This window comes from Theobroma cacao, chromosome 9 (assembly GCF_053813885.1).
Source record: "Theobroma cacao isolate CCN51 chromosome 9, ASM5381388v1, whole genome shotgun sequence".
Lineage (NCBI taxonomy): Eukaryota > Viridiplantae > Streptophyta > Magnoliopsida > Malvales > Malvaceae > Theobroma > Theobroma cacao.
Window position 1 is genome coordinate 46,460,596 of NC_142647.1, and position 17,526 is coordinate 46,478,121.

Here is a 17,526-nt window from a genome sequence, read left to right on the forward strand (position 1 = left end):
CGGTTTTAGCTCACTCCCCCATCCACTACAGTCTCTCTTTCTTTTGTCATCTTTTCTACTCTTTTTTCGTTTTTCTCACTTCACTTCACTTGCCCCAATAAGAACCCCGTTCTCTCACTCACTCTCACACTTCCCTTCCCCTCTCTTCTTTTCTCTTCGCTTTTCTACTAGTACTAAACTAAGTTCATTTCTTCCTTTTTCTTTCTGAAAAACAAGAGAAACTTCCCTTCTTTCTCTCCCTAAAAAGCTCCTTGCAAAGCCCTAACAAAACCACTACTGTTTGAGCTTTTTTCTTTCTCCCTTGAAAACCCAGATCTGTAATCGTCATATACAAGCTTAAAAGCTATGACCCAGTAAGGGATTGTGTAGCTTTTTTTATAATGTCGAGTTCTGACCCGAAAACCCGACCGAAACCGGGACCATGGCCACCAGCTCCCGATGCAGCTCCCGTTCCGCCAACTTCTTGGGCTAAGCGAACTGGGTTTAGGCCCAAATTCTCCGGAGAAACGAATGCGAGTGAGTCGGGACAAATAGCTTTGCCTCCAAGGGCTAGAGAGAATGAGAACCAGCCTGATATCGAAGCGGGTCGGGTTCGACCCGCGCCACCTGTGGCGAATGGGGAGCAGCCGGTGAGTGAGAAGGGTCCCGTGGAGAAAGATCAGACGGTGAAGAAGAGGAGGGAGGCTGATGGGGCGAATAAAGGGGGCTCCGGTGCCGGTGCTAATGGCCATACGGGTACGAATGGGGCTGCGGAAACAGGGGCCTCGTCGCAGCCGCAGCAGCCGACTAGGAGGCCCTTGAGAAATGAGGAAGTGGTGGATGTGTTGCCACAGAATGTAGATGATCAAGGATTTGTAGGAAGGCATTCACATATGAAATATGAGCTTAGAGATACTCCTGGTCTTGGTAAGTTTATAAAATAAGAAAAAAAAGAGGTTTAGTTTTCCTTAAAAAACGTCTAATTTGTTTTTTTTTTTTTAATGTTTCAAAGCTGAGGTGAAATTGAAAAGAAAAGAAGATTTTTTTTTATGGCTTTAGTGAAATGGGGTAGTTGTAATTCTTTTTAGAAGTGTGGCTTGTTTGTTCGTGTTTGTCACATTATTTGAAAGTGAAAGATAGATTTTTTAATTGTTTAATTGGTCTTTGTAGTTTAGCTTATATAGAAGCCGTTTTGATACTGTGAGATATTATCTGAATTGACAACTGAAAGCTTAATTGTTTAATTTTTGGAGTATTACTTGTTTAGTAAATTTTCTTCCTATTTTAGGTGAAAGCTGTGTGCTTTCATTGGTTATAGCGATAGGCTTATTTCCATGGTTTATTAGTTGCTTTCTTTTCTATCTTATTTCGTATTTAGTTGTGAGCAATGTGCTCTTTGCTTAATTTTATTGATAAATTATTGATAATTTAAGATCTGTTGTTGCTTGTAAATTGGTGATAGTAAGACTTGTGACGGAACCAAAAAGAAATCATGCTATGTATTTATGTTCATTGGAAATAGGTAAGAATATTTGATGATTGGCTTGTATATTGATGACAATTAGATGCTATTGGAACTTTAAAAGAATGTGATTTGTGGTTATCTGGGAATAAGTATTTTTTGACAGCTTCTATTGTTTTGCCAGTTCCCATTGGTCTTTATGGGTTCCAGCATTTTCTTTCGATGTTGGGTTCATTGATTCTTATTCCACTCGTTATAGTTCCTCCAATGGGTGGCACTTATGTGAGTGATTAAACTATGCTTTATTTTAATTCGAAGTGCATATATTTAGAAATGTAGACTGTGGATGGCTTGATCTGATTGGCTTTAGTGGGTGTAGGAGGATACTGCAAATGTGGTGTCAACAGTGCTCTTTGTGTCAGGAGTGACCACGCTATTGCATTCATTCTTCGGGTCACGGTTGCCTCTGATACAAGGTCCATCATTTGTTTTCCTAGCTCCTGCATTGGCGATAATTAACTCTCCGGAGTTTCAAGGCCTAAATGGAAATGTATGTTTCTATTCTCTGGTTATAGTTAGTTCAGTAAACATGTTTTGCATTTATCCATTGATAAATTATTTCACTTGCCTGCAGATGTACAAATTATAAATTATTTGACAAATAGATAATGTTATTTCATATATTAAATTGTTGTTCGATCAGGATTTTAGAACTATTTGATAGTGTGATGGGAAGTAAGATTAGAATTTGAAATTTTGGGGTTAAATAATGTATTGCAATGGGAAGTAGGATTAGAGTTTGTAACTTTAGGGTTAGATAGTATCCTAACAAAGCAATGGTTAAGGATTGTAATTGCTGAAATTTAATGCTGTATGTGGATGATTTATGGTGAAAATTGATGAAAAAACATGTAGAGGGTTTAATATTTCAATGTTTCAAAAGCAGAGTTTGATTTGTTCTATGATAGAGATGTAGTTCTTAGGTTTTGAGGTTTTCTACTTTGTGGGCAATTGAGACCCGACAATTCATGTTTTTGTGTCTTAACTGCATTGTGTAAACATAAGGTATTAATAGTTATAATGGGTAAACATGAACATGACACGATTAATTAACTGTGTCAAGATCTTAAATACATACATAGGTATGTTTATTAAACATGTAACACGACACGGTACAACATGACTAACACGTTTATTAAATGGGTAGAGTTAAATTTTATACAGCATGATTCGATTTATTTACACTATTAATACGAATAAAATTGGTACTATTTGTAACTTATTTGCACGATTAACACAATTGATATGATTAACTTGATTAATGTTATTAAATTAAGATATATGCTATTAAAATATAATTCTATTATTTAAATTTATAATAAAAAATTATAAATATCATAATATTTATCAAATATAAATTTTTTTGGAAAGGCAAATATAATCAAATTTAATATCAATAAATCTTAATCATCAGAAAAATATTAGTATTTATGTAGGTCAATAAATGGGTCTTAACTTTGTACTAAACCTGTCTCCTGATTCGTGAACACAATTAAGTAAATGGGTAATAAATGGGTTACGAGTTATACGAGTACTCAATAACACAATTAATTAAATGTGTCTTAGACAAGTCTTAAACGGTTAAGTGGATTTGACATGGTTAAGATAAGATTTTTTTGTGTTTTAACCATGTCGACATGATAAATACACGAAACATGATTACTCTAAATCCAAACTTGCTTAAATCCGTGTCATGTTGTTGCATTGTAAACAAAATTGCCAAGCCTAAAGTCCGTAGCAATTGGGAAAGAAGAAGAAATAGAACAATTAGAGGGAAGGATATCACTTCAGGCATTGGTGTTTTAATAACCAAAACAGCAAGTCATATAAAATAACACATAGTTTGGAAATTTATAGAAACTATTATGATATTCTTTACCGAATAGGATTAGGATTCCAAATAGGAATTGAACAAGTAAAACACATGACAACAAGCTGCAAATTACAAATTTGTCCTGGATATGAAAACACTTGTGAATTTTTAAAATTACTTAAAGAAGTTGTTTCTTCACTATAGCATCAACATGGGACTGGCAAATTGATGCAATTTAAGTAGTCGATCTAGTTTCATATAATTCTTTTGTTTTATCTCTGTGTAAAGGTTGAAATTGTTGCTTCTCTAGTGTCATCATTATTTAGGACAAGATGAACAATTGGTTGTCAAACTCTATGAAGAAACGAGTAATGTTGGGCACAGACTGGTACTCAATAACTTGGTGATCTAATTTATTTGCCTCGGTTGTTATTTATACTTCTTGGAACCAAAGAATCTTTTGTTTTTGAAAAGCCACAACTTTTTTCAAAGATTCATATCCACATTAGGTCTGTTTTGAGTTGTGACTTGTTAGTATATATTCAAACAACAGGCAAGAAATTATGAGATCATTGAACTATGTAAGAAATGGATTAGGAGGATGATTTTAGGGATCTAAAATTTAGTTATTGTAATATCTTGATGAGTTTTGCAAGAAGACGTAATGGAAGACCACAGCTTACTATTTGGAAATCTTTAGTTAGAAATCTTAATCTGACTGCTGTCTTTTATCTCTTTCTTCTTCTTTTTTGTTTTGATAAGGTAGTTAGTCCAGTGGTACTTTTCTTTTCACCTCAACTTGAATCTTGTACCATATCTGTATTTCCTTTTTTGATATTAAAAGTTCATTTTATGTGATGGCAATTTTGAGTTTGCTGAACATCTACTGTGTTGATTTTTTAACATTACATTTGGGAAATCATTTCAACTTGGCAGAACTTCAAGCATATTATGAAGGAGTTGCAGGGAGCCATTATCATAGCTTCAGCTTTTCAAACAATACTTGGATATAGTGGACTAATGTCATTGTTTTTGAGGTATGTTTCATTACTAGTTTGATTATTCATTAGTATGTTTCATTTACTGGTCTCCAAAGTCTAAAATTAACTACTAAATCAATATCATTCCTTTTACTGGTCAGACTTAGTCAATATTGGGAACATGAGTAGATTGGTTAGAGTTAAGTTGCTTTAATTGTTCTATCATGAATTATATAATTAGATAAACCTAGTTAAGAAGTCAAGCAAATCATTATTCTAACCATTAGTCTCATCTCTATATTAATGTTGCTTTGAGTTTATATAAATAGGTTTGGCATCTATTCAGCATTACTGATAACTCTTACTTGTCACCCAATTGCCCATTTTTCTGACCTGGTAGCTATGACTGACCATGGATGTGATAATATCGACTGTGAAGAAATCTTTAAAAAGAATTGTTGATATTGAAAGGTAATTGGATGTATAATGCCTCTTCATATTGCCATTCATCCATTGAGGTTTTAAAATTTTATCGGTTGAGTAGATGCAAAGCTGATGAGTTTGATATGGTTTTGCAACATAGATCATAAATGTGTATCTGTGTGTGTGTGTCTAATGCATATATATATATATATATATATGCATGCATCTTTCTTATGTCTTTAGAGCGCAGGAGAACCTCAAAAAAGAAACTATGTGTGATGTTTTAATCATTTCAATTCTTTAGGGCATCTTGTATATGTAAGCATAGGGCATAAGTTAATTACTGTATTCAAGTTAGGATTTGAGTTAGTTACTTGGCTTGATCAAAGTAGTGTATCTGGTGGATGTTCTTCTGGACTGCTTAAGTTAACTTAGGTTTTTTCTTGCACCTAACCTGTAAGTTGTATGGTCTACATATGGGTTAGAAATGGTGCTTCATTCTATTTGTATATGTTTTAGGGTGCTTAGTGACTGCCATATGGTTGTATTGGTATAGTTGAGGAGTCAAATACCTGATATTGATTAGGTGACTCTTTTTTTGTTACCATTTCATGGTGTCAAATACATGCTGTTGAGGCCAAGCTCATTTTTCCTAGGGCGGTATGTTGGTAATATGGTTGAGGAGTCAATGATCCAAGATCAATTGGGTGGCTTGTCTTTTTCTCTGGCCATGAAATTGGAAGTGCACTAGGCCATTTGTGTTGTGAAATACCATGATGATATAACTTAATTTGCATGTTGCTTAAGGTCCCAAGCTGCCAATAATTGCTCAAAATATAACATGCTTGTGCACATTCCAAACCCATCCCATCTATTTAACATTCATATTATAGACCTAAGTCTAGCACATTTACAATTATGTTAAACATGTGCAGTAGGTTTAACTTGTTTGTTTTAATTATATTCTTTTTTTGTTTTATCTTTAATAAATCTCAAATATCAACTAAAAATTTGATATAATGAGGTCTTACTATCAAATTTTACATGATGGTAAAGAAACCCTTTAGTATAAGAAAAGCATAAAAACTTGAACTAGGTAAAAATTGTAGATAATATTTATCATTCTTTTCTAATAGGATCTAGATTTTTTTTTTCTTTTTGTATTATTTACAATAAGTCTTTGGGTTTGTACTTGTAAATGGTTGAACTAAAGACCCAATCACCCAAACCTTTAAGAAATTGGGCAGATCCAATTTGGTCCAGAGGTCAAGTCAATAATTGCCACCATAACTTTGTTTCAACCCTCATTTATTCGAAGTAAGGTTTGGACTAAGATTTGATTTGGTTTGGTTTGGCATTGAATTGGTTTTGATTCTGAAATTGAGAGGTTGCCTTCACCAAAGCAGACGTAGTTCACACTCTCAGCAGCCACCTCTATTCAAAGTCATATTCTCTATTGCAACCATGAAGTGCAGGCATCATCTTATGCCTCTTATGAATGGCATTAGAGTTACTATATTAAGCTATGAACAGTGATATGTCAACAGAAAACGTTGTGCAAACCTGATTCCAAAGCTGCTTATAACTTTTTTTCAGAAAATCATATTAGTTATCTGTAAACATCATGTTCAATGCAAAATAAGCTACAAGATGCTTCAACATAATGCAGCTATTTGATCATAACAGACTTAGTTGCACAAAATCCCTTCACTGAATGGTGTGTTTTATACTGAGTTCATTTGTGTTTCTTTTTCAGGTTGATCAATCCAGTGGTTGTTGCACCAACTATTGCTGCTGTTGGACTTTCTTTTTATAGTTATGGTTTCCCACTAGTTGGTACCTGTCTTGAGATTGGCGCTGCGCAGATATTGTTGGTTATTATTTTTTCTCTTGTAAGTTTTTGAAACTCATTTTAAATTTTGCAAGGTTTTATTCCTTTTTCTAATTATTGTTTATCATTTTATTGCTGGCTGAATCCCTAAATTATTAAAATCTAAATTTTTTTTCTTACTCGGTTGTGAGAGAAAACATCTGACGATGTTTCCATTTGTGCAGTATCTTCGTAAGATATCTGTTCTCGGCCATCGCATTTTTCTAATCTATGCAGTAAGTTTTTTCATTACAGAGTTGTGAATTCATTATTGTATATGCTTTTTTAAAGAAAAAAAAAACTTTTTGGTACACAGTTTATAATGTTGTTGCACATATCTTTTGTGACCATTTTCCGGGTTTTTCTGTTAATTGCCAGGTTCCTTTGGGCCTTGGAATCACATGGGCAGCTGCTTTCCTGCTCACTGAAGCAGGAGCTTATAGCTATAAAGGTTGTGATACCAATGTGCCTGCCTCAAATATAATATCTGAGCACTGCAGAAAACATGTTTCCAGGATGAAGCACTGTCGAGTTGATACATCTCATGCATTGAAATCTTCCCCATGGTTTAGGTTTCCTTATCCATTACAATGGGGAACTCCTGTCTTCAACTGGAAAATGGCCCTTGTTATGTGTGTGGTTTCAGTAATAGCCTCAGTGGATTCGGTTAGTTTCCTATTATCTATAACATTGATGCATTTACTGTAGAATCATATTTTCATTGCAATTGGACTCATATCATAGATTCTTTTTCTTCTGAATTTGCATCTTCAATGGTGGTTCATGTTCTCTGTTTTGAGCTAAAATTTGTTACTTTGTTTTGGAAGGCCTTGGAATTTCATGCAAATAAAATGTTAATTTCTTTATTTTCGTACTATTGGGGGTGTGTATAAGCAAAAAGGTTTTGGTTCTGACCTACCAAGAAAGATGGGAATTCTTTTTTAAAAAAAAGAAAAAACTCTTAACCTTGGTGCTTGAAATTGAACATAAAGTCCAAGTGTATGCTAAGGGTATGCTGAATTCTTGTTGAGGTCAATTTGAATGGTATTGTAATTTCTTTAGAGTCAAGGTGGTAAAAGTGAAGGGCAGAAATTTTAAGTTCTGAAATGTTAGAGGAGGGAATAACAAATTGTTGTAGTCGTTTGCAACTGACTGAAATATAAGTCCTTCATAATCCCATTGGAAGGGCTAAAGTAAATTCGTAGGTTCTTGTTTATAAATGTATTATATGCACTGGGTTAGAGTCCTCTTAAGGGTTTGGATTGCCTTAGGTCAATTTATCCGTTTCTTATGCACAGAATCAGATGCATATTGCCACCAAATTCCTATGATATGATCTGCTTATTTTGCAAAATTAGGGGAAGCTTGTGGATGGTTAAATTATCGAATCTAGCATATGCATGCATGCATATCTATTTGCATATATTCATATATGCAGTTCTTGAAGTGCCCTAGGAGTGGAACTGATGCCAAACTTCCTCAGATCTAGGGAGTATAGAACCATAAAATAATTCATGTCTAGCTCGTGTTGCAGTACATTTATTTTTTTTTTTCTAGATTTTAGGGACACACATGTAGTTTATGTGATTTTAGCCTTTTTTGATCTTCATTTCCATTTTGTTGTATGAACTTTGAAGTGGCTTATGAGATCCTGACTTGACCTTACTTGCTGAATTTCTTAGGTTGGTTCATACCATGCATCATCGTTGCTGGTGGCATCCAGACCTCCAACTCCCGGTGTTGTTAGCAGAGGAATCGGTCTTGAAGGTCTGTCCAGTGTATTAGCTGGTCTCTGGGGTACAGGAACTGGGTCCACAACTCTTACTGAAAATGTGCATACAATTGCCGTGACTAAGATGGGAAGCCGCAGAGCTGTTGAATTGGGTGCATGTGTTTTGATAGTCTTATCCCTTGTAGGTATGTTTTAATCAACTTTAATTTTTGGACTTTGAAGATGGCACAACGACTAAAACTTGTAATATCCTTGTTAATCTGTCAAAGACATGAGATATGTTAATGTGCCACAGCATGCTAAATCTGATTTTTGTTTGCAAAGATCAATAATTAAGATAATTCAAGGATGAATCAACTTCTAATGACTACGCAGATGATTCTTTCTGTTTTATTAGTTCATATTCTACTGCATTTTGGCCTTTATTTTTTGTTTATATATATCATTTAGTTTATACTGAAGCTTTTACAAGGTTGAAATAGAATCCATTTTTTTTAACAGAAATCTGTCTTTGGGAGTTTCTTTTAAGAATAGAACTCAAGCATGTAATGATTAGGAGCACTATACCTAGGAATGTTTCTGTCAGTGCATTTGCAAAGTACTTTCTTGTTTCACAAGATCATAAATGATAAGATTGGTGTTCCTTTGTATAACATGATGGTGGCATTAAGCCAACAATATGATAAAAAAAGTTACTGCACTGGGATAAGTGCTGCTCACCATTAAGTATTACATTTTGTTTTTTCTGTTTGAAGTATTACTGGGACATTGTAAGTCTGATGTTTAATATAATTGAGTGATTTTGATTTTGTTGTAGTGTCTTAAAGTTAAATGTGCTTTTCATGTTTATATGTTGAGCACTGATGTGTTCTTTCATCCTTACGTATTTATCTATAACAAAGTTTGCACCATGGTCTTGGTCTTGACATTTGATTTTGAGACATTTAGGCCTTTGTTGAATGAGGAGGGAAAAAAATCAGGGTCTAAAGGTGGTCTGGCTTTGTAATCTCGGTGGATAATTTGCTCCCAAAAAACGGGCAGAAAGGAGAAGGAAATCATTTTCATCCGATAGGTGAAACTTGAACAAGTCTTTGGCCAATAAGGCCTAGGCTGATATGACTTTCTTGGTTTAGTTGAAATTTGGAGTTCTATATACAGAAGTCCATGGCTGAGGAATTTAGGACTTAGGGCACTGTATGTTTTATCTCACTAATTAACTACACCCAATTTAGTCATAGATATTATTAATAAATTTCATTGTATTGTCTTTTAAATTTACACTGACTTAATTTGTCTTATTACGATGCATCTATTGAAAAAGAAATGTTTTTGATAGATGGAATGGTGCAAAGTTGAAGCTCCTTTTTCTTTGTCTAATTGTTTTTCTCACGAATACACCACATTTCTGCCACACACAGGTAAAGTTGGAGGGTTTATTGCTTCAATTCCTGAAGTCATGGTTGCTGCTCTCCTGTGCTTCATGTGGGCAATGCTTGCAGCATTGGGTTTGTCAAATCTACGTTATAGTGAGGCTGGAAGCTCTCGAAATATCATAATAGTTGGATTATCTTTATTTTTCTCGCTCTCAATACCAGCTTACTTTCAGCAATATGGCATCTCTTCGAATTCCAACTTGTCTGTTCCAAGTTATTATCAACCATATATTGTGGCATCTCATGGACCTTTCCACAGTAAATTTGGAGGGGTATGCTCTCGTTAACTTTCATTTAAACTATAAACTCAATATTTCGTGCTTCCTATCTAGTCTTATGCATGTTGAATGATTGGAGAAAAATGGAAAGGATATAATGAAAACCAATAGATCTTCCATCAGAAGTCCCCCTTTTCTCCTCTCATAGTATTTATAGCTGCATGATCACACGTACATTGCAAAAGCATGGTGGCTGGAAATAAACCTCGTAGATTGATATTACTGATAATCATGCAATTACCTAAGATTAATAGAACATAATTATATCTAGTATGTTGAAACATGGACAATTAAAACTTTATGAGAAATATGATCATGGAGCTATTTTTTATTTGTAAATCCTTTTCAATAAAATCCAAGAAATTCTTGGGCCCTGCCATGCTCCATTAATTTAACTGGATGTCTTGGAATGTTCTAGTTCACAACTAGCTGTCATAACTTATTTTACGAATAAATAAGCATCTGTTTATTAATTGTCTTTTTTGCAGTTAAACTACATAATGAATACATTGCTATCATTACACATGGTAATAGCATTCCTTGTGGCTGTTATATTGGACAACACTGTTCCTGGAAGTAGGCAAGAACGTGGGGTTTACGTCTGGTCTGAATCTGAGGCTGCAAGAAGGGAACCTGCAGTCGTCAAAGACTATGAGTTGCCCTTCCAGGTTGGTCGGGTTTTTAGATGGGTAAAGTGGGTTGGGCTTTGACAATTTTTTTGTAGGTATTTAAGTCATCAGCGCATGGTCTAAGTTCATCAATAGCGATTCTCTGGGGTCACTGCCCTGCATTGCGATTTTAATGAATACCCTTAGGCTCATATTGGTAAATAGCTGCCTGAACTGTTTTTTTCCTCACACGATGGGACTTTTTTGGGGCTATAGGTGCTATAGAGATAAGTTATTTGTGTACATTGAGGATCCAGAAGGATCCAGTGGTGTTGTAATTTTAAATTATAAACATTGTATCTAGATTTTTAGGTCACTGAAAATTGTCGAGAGGTGCATTTCACTTTTGCTTGAGACTTCTTCTAGCTGCTACTATCTTTTTGTATATTTTTTTCCCATTATTATTTCATTAGCTTCTTTCAAGAGTGCTGCATTTACTTCCTTCTTCATTGCAGTTTTTATGCTGTGTATTGCGTTTCTAGTGGTTGATCGTAATGTTTCAGTGAGAGCTATGGTTAAAGAGTCATATCCACTGTGTCAGGGTAATGTGATCTATGACTTAATGCAGCACGGCTCATCACTAAACAAACTTCTTTGGAATAATGAGAATGGTTTAGAGTTTAAACATTCTTCTCTCTTCTGAATGTGTATCAAGGGCAAAAGAGGTAATCTGCTGTTTTTCTCATGTGATATTCATAAATTGTATGATTTTGCTTTTTTTGAAGTGAACAGAAGAAGCTAGGTTGAAGAGCAAACGGTGGACCTTTTGTAAACTTTGCTGATACATTTGGATTTTTTTTTTTCAAAGTTAAAAGAGGAAATCCATTAAAAGGGGAGGGACATAGATGTTTTACCCCTGCCCAGGAAACAAAAACTGATACATTTGTATTGCGGAATAGAATAGGTATTTTTTAGATATTTTGTAGAGATAAAAAATAGGAGGATTAAAATGAAAATGTTCTTATATAGTTTGGTTATAAAAAGGAATAAGGTAAGAATTGTTATAATGATCTGTTGTAATGCGTGGTTGGTAAAATTGATTTTGAAATAACCCAGGAATAGAAGATAAAAAATATAAAATTATTTTTTATTATAATATTAATAATATATTTTTATTTTAGTTTTTAAATATTAATAATTTATAATTTATCTAAAATATTAATAATTGATAATTAAAATATCAATATTTTATTTATAATTTAAATATTATTATAATTCAAATATTAATAATTTTAACTAATTTTTAAATTTAAAATATTATTTTTTATAATATATAATAAAAAACTTAATCTTTTTATTTTAATTTTTTTTTTATTTTCCTTTCTTCTCCTTTGATTGGCCATTGGAGATGTGGTCGGTGTAATGTTGTGTCGATTTGGCGCTCTTTATGGTCAAATTTTGCCACTCTTTATGGTCAAATTTAGCCACTAGGGCATTAGATCGATACTCCCTGTGACCAGATCTGATTGTGGAGTGCCAGATCCAGTCATGGGGGTCTAAATCAGATTTCACGTTTCTCATGATCAAATCTAGTCCTAAATGTCGGATTTGGCATTTTCTCAATCGGATCTAGATGAAGAGTTCCAGATCCGATCATAAAACCACATCCATTGTTGCCTTCGTTGCCGTCACCCCCTCCGATGGTGGATGGAAGATTAGAGAGGAAAGGGAAAAGGTAAAAGTTGGAATAAAAGAAGAAGAGGAAGAGCGAGAAAAAAATATTTTTATATAGATAAAGTTGTAATTTTTTAAATTTATAAAAGATATTTTAATTTTATTATTTTTAAAAACTATTCGTCAACCATAGAATAGTAAATATAAAAGGAGTTGGTATTAACTATTTCTTGATTTTAATAAATTTTGGGAATAGAAATTTAAAGAGAAATTGCTATTTCTTAAAATATTTGACATCCAAACAAATAAAAGAAGAAATATTTTTTAGACTTAGGTACATGTCTCTTAAAGTCCAGATTTAGTTGGAAAAGAGCTGTAACTCATCATCTTGTTTTTTGCCTGCTTTCTTAGAATCCAGTGACAGGGCCAAAAAGTTGTTCTGAGATAATTCATCAACTGCCCATTCTTCTATTATTGGGAAAATGGTTCCAATGGACTGCAGATGCTGACATGTCTAATCTCTGTTTGAAACTATGGACATTTCCCCTCTTTTAACTCTCATTTTTTATCTTGCACCTTGCTTCTGGAGTTAATCTTTTTACACTTTTTGACTTTCAGATATGCAATGATTAATACACCTTTTTAGATCTCAAAGACTTTGAGGGCTTGGCTCCATGTATATTTTACTGCTATTACTATAAAATAATGCAGATTATGATGAGTTGAAAGAAATCTTTTGTAATTTCTGAGTGGCTTTGAGTCCAACAAGCCTGCTAGACATCACATCCTCTATCATCATATCAGAGACCAAATTCTCAATGAAGGTCAGCATGAAATGATGTCATAAAGAAACTTTTTGCAGCTGATCCCACCAGAAGCGATGATTCTATGGTATTAATGTTCTTACTCTTGTTATACACCTGCAGAAAGTGAAACTGCTTCTATAATTGCAGGGGTAACCAGAGGAAATTTTGAGGCTCTCTGTTACTGATATAAGATTACTGATCAGTCTGTAGTTTTAAATTGAAGGTTAGGTTTATGTTGTTGTGTAAACTACTGTTGGAGCCAACAGTTGACAAACAATTTTGTGTATAAATCATTTTATTTTCAGCCATAAATATAACTTCAAATAATTAAAACTTGTTGGGGCCACAATTTTATGCAGCACTTGTCAACTGGGACATGCCACTGCCCTCCTTTTTAAGGGTCAGAATCCTTCAGTTTGAGGACCACTAGGTTCTATTTTGTCACCTTAATTCTCTCTTTAATTGATTGAATTTTCGCTCAAATTGTTGGCCCTTAATTTTAAATAATAAATTAAAAAAAAATAGTTAAGGTGATCAACTAACTGACAACATGCAACACATGCTATCTGCTGCTACTTCACTTACCAATCAAAGTTCAGCCAAACTGGGGCAAAAAAGAACAAAAAGAAAAACTGCCCCACGTCTTGGCACAATACAAGATTCCTTGGATCTTCTATACAAAATTTTCAGCAAATCGAGATTTATTATTATTATTATTATTCTCATGCACATATTAACTATATTTATCCAGATAGACGTTGACATAGCAAAAATCTTGCTCATAATTATGTATGTTTATAGTATGTAGTAGTATTAATTATTAAGGAGGGTGACATTATTCATCATGATTCCCTCAAAAACAGATTTTGGAAGAGAAAATTCGAAGGCTGCTCTTTAATATAAAAAAAAGATTATGGACCAACCATTACACTAAATATTCAAATACAGATATGTAGTTTTTAGTCTTATTTAATAGGATTGGTGTGATTCTCACCAATCATGTGCATAAAGATCTTAATTTTTCTCATTATTAGACATATAATAATAATAATAATAATAATAATTTATTTTGTTAATATAATCTCGTCATGTCGGTTCATGAACTTCCTACCACAATTAAGTTCTATAATCTAAATGAGTATGATCATTAGACAACACCTCTTCTTTTGCCATTGGATTTTATTTGTAGAGAAATGTTTAAATATCGGATGGTCGGACTACTTATTAAAAAAATAAATACTCATAAATTTTGTTATTTATTATCTACATGTCATTTGGGAATATAATGAAACTATTGAATATTCAAAATCTTTATTGGAATTATTCTATTGTTCTTTAATCGTGTAGTAATTTAAAAAAGACATAATGTTTTAAGAAGCTTTGAACTATTTAAAAAAATTTAAATAAGTCTTAATTTTTCTGTTACGTTCAATTAAGTTTTTATATTTTTATTTTAAATCAAATAATATCTTTTGACTAATTGTTGATTAATTATCATTAATTAAAACATCAATTGTCATTTTTATTTCACATAGTATTGATGTGACATAACATATAGAAGCTAAAAACTACCATGCGATCTTATCATTGTGTTACATCAACATGTCATATTATTATCGATTATAACATATCAACATACCAAGTTAACAAGTGAAGTTTTGATTATAATTTTTAGTCAAACATTAAGAACTTAATTGAATGATATAAAAAAATAAAAATTTATTTAAAATTTCTTACATATTTTAGAGACTTTTAAAATATTATATTTTAAATTTTTACTTTTTTACAAGAAAAATCGAAAAAAGAGCGAGGATTGGAACCATAATCTTATCCCTCTTTAAAAAAAAATAACCGAAGCCAAGTCATAATTGTCATAGTATTTTCTATTTTTTGCATTGAAACATTAAACATTAGTCAATTCTTTTTTAACATTCTAGCAAAAAAAAGTAAGAAATCAAAACAAAACTCTTAATATGACACGTTGTTAACAAAATGTCATTTTCTTATACAATATATATATTCAATATCATGCTGCTAGCTGTGAATGTTGGCCAAATTCAGCGAAGGGGGGCGCCCTGGGCTTACGCTAACATCGTGAAAGAAGTCATCTTGTTCAGCTCAAAGAAAGCACGTGGCATTGCAGAGATATCGAACCTTGTTTAAAGCCAGGTTTTGTTGTTTTTCTTGAGAAACTTCACGTCTCCTGTTTCCTTCGTTTGTTAGTTCATTATATGTGTTTCTATCCTTTCAAAAAACAAAAATAATAAAACACTTGTTTTTCATTTCTTTCACATGGGGAAAAACCCTTGGAGTCTTTCAAGAAGGGATTAATTTAAAACATTGAAAAAATATTTTTTTTTTATAAAGCATTGGGAATACATTTATAGTTTCGAAAACCTTTTCACAATCGATAACAACAGCTTGTTTCACAATCAATCAATTACTGATTAAAACCCTTGAACAAGTTTTTGTTGATTTTCTTTGCATCATTTTCAATTTTTGTGGAACAAACGTATACTCAATAATCTTTTAATTATATTATAAATTAAAAAAAATAAAATCAATGTTAAATAATGAATGATGGCTTAAATAACTTTTCAGAAGAGGACGAGTTGTTTAACTTATAGGGAACCTGAAATTAAGAACCAAATGCGTTTTAGTTTGGATTTGTTATTTAATTTAGAATTAATAGTAGTTCTTAATAAATTTTTCACTAATTTTAATTGTCGTTTCATACTTCTAAATTGTCTTCTACATATCAATTAAATTTTTTATTGCTTCTAATTATTTTTTCATGTCTATACTTTGGCAAATAAGTTGTTTTTTTTTCCCATGAATCTCAACATTGAGATTGTTTCGATAAAAAAGTGTACAACCATCTTTATTACCCAAGAATATTATAAATCTAATTTATGTATAGAAAAATGTTTAAAATAAAAAATTTAATCCATAATAAGAGATATTTTATTAAAATTCAAATTTCCCTTGATGACAACCAAAACCGTGATTCTAATATTGAAATTTGAAAACTTCTTCGTTTGTGTTCCACCAAAACAGGCTATTTTTCTTGGAGTTTTTAATTGCTAAAGGTTCTTGACTCATAAACCCCTAACATTTATCAAATTAACAATATTATACCCTTGAAAATCAAAGTTATCCCTTTTCAAAAAAAAAAAATCAAATTTATCAACTCGACTTTAACTGTTCACTGATTTAATCGATTAATCGACTTTAATCCGTTAATTCGAATTTAATTAACTTAACTGAATTTTTTTTACCTTTTCAAATTTTTAAATTTTCAATTTACTTAATATTTTTTTTGGAACATTATATATTGACATTAAATCTTTTTTATAATTAATATAAGCTTATATTGAGAAAAAAATTTAAAAATTTGCTTTGGAATATTTTATAAGCATTGTTAATAACGATTTAAATGTAGTTAAAAGAAAGTTATATTATTTTCAAAATAAGAATAGACATTGTTGAACCAAGTTTTTAATTTCAAGAAAATGGATTTGGAAAAGATTAGACAGTGTCTAAACAAATGTGCTAGCCCTCACCCTGCAAATCTTTCCTATATAGCTATGGAAAGAGATATATCTTGGAAATTAAACTTATGGAATTGGGGTTTCAATGTATTTTATTCGATTTTATGTATTTTAACAGGCAAATGTATAAAATTGCTAAAAAGAGATCATATTATGAATCAAGAATTTTGAAGATGTTTAGCTTGGAGAACAACCATTAATAGAGGCTGCTCGAATGGTGGGAACGTTTATTGATGATAACAGTTGCGTTAGAGACTTCATTTTGCCATATAGAAATTAGGATGTAGATCGTTTAACTTGTTTTCTACTACAAAAGGAGCTAAAGTTGCTATCGAATGCCATTCTACCTAGTACCTATATACATTGATCGGTCAGATGAGCCTTATTGGGCTCTTTCTTCTACTGGGTACTTTACAGTTTCATCAGCTTATGAATCCTTGAAAGAGGCCACGGTTTCTCGATCTACAGCTAGTAATGGAGAGTGGAATTTGCTTGGAAATGGAATGGAGCCCAATGTGTCCGTACATTTCTCTTTCAGTGTTTACATGAATACATTCTTACCAATAAAGAACGAGTCCGCCGATATATGTCAAATGATCCGATTTGTATCCAATGTCGATAGGAGGAAGAATCAGTCATACACTTGCTGGAGACTGCCCATTTGCCAATGCCATCTGGTCGAGACTCTTACCTCAGGGAAACCATATGCAGTTTTACATGTCAACCACATTGGAATGGTTATCTTTTAACTTTAGTCGATGCAAAATAGTGGTGAATGACGTCCCATGGTCAGTCATCTTTGGAGTTACCTGTTGGTATTTCTGGAAGTGGAGAAATTCTTCTATATTTGAAGACAA

General features: G+C 32.6%; 1 protein-coding gene across 1 annotated transcript; it reads left to right on the forward strand.

Moving 5' to 3' along the window:
• On the forward strand, positions 1–11,121 carry NAT12 (nucleobase-ascorbate transporter 12). The gene is made up of 10 exons (XM_007015874.3): positions 1–906; positions 1,626–1,723; positions 1,821–1,991; positions 4,251–4,351; positions 6,474–6,609; positions 6,773–6,823; positions 6,966–7,253; positions 8,270–8,504; positions 9,738–10,024; positions 10,519–11,121. The coding sequence occupies exons 1-10, from the start codon at positions 381–383 to the stop codon at positions 10,738–10,740; spliced, it is 2,115 nt and encodes a 704-aa protein (XP_007015936.1). The 5' UTR covers positions 1–380; the 3' UTR covers positions 10,741–11,121.
• Positions 11,122–17,526: the final 6,405 nt, after the last annotated feature.

Coding starts and splice junctions, on each gene's coding strand:
- NAT12 (XM_007015874.3), top strand. CDS start 381: ATGTCGAGTTCTGACCCGAAAACCCGACCGAAACCGGGACCATGGCCA. Junction 6,610..6,772: donor TGGTTATTATTTTTTCTCTT/GTAAGTTTTTGA, acceptor CCATTTGTGCAG/TATCTTCGTAAGATATCTGT. Junction 8,505..9,737: donor GATAGTCTTATCCCTTGTAG/GTATGTTTTAAT, acceptor TGCCACACACAG/GTAAAGTTGGAGGGTTTATT.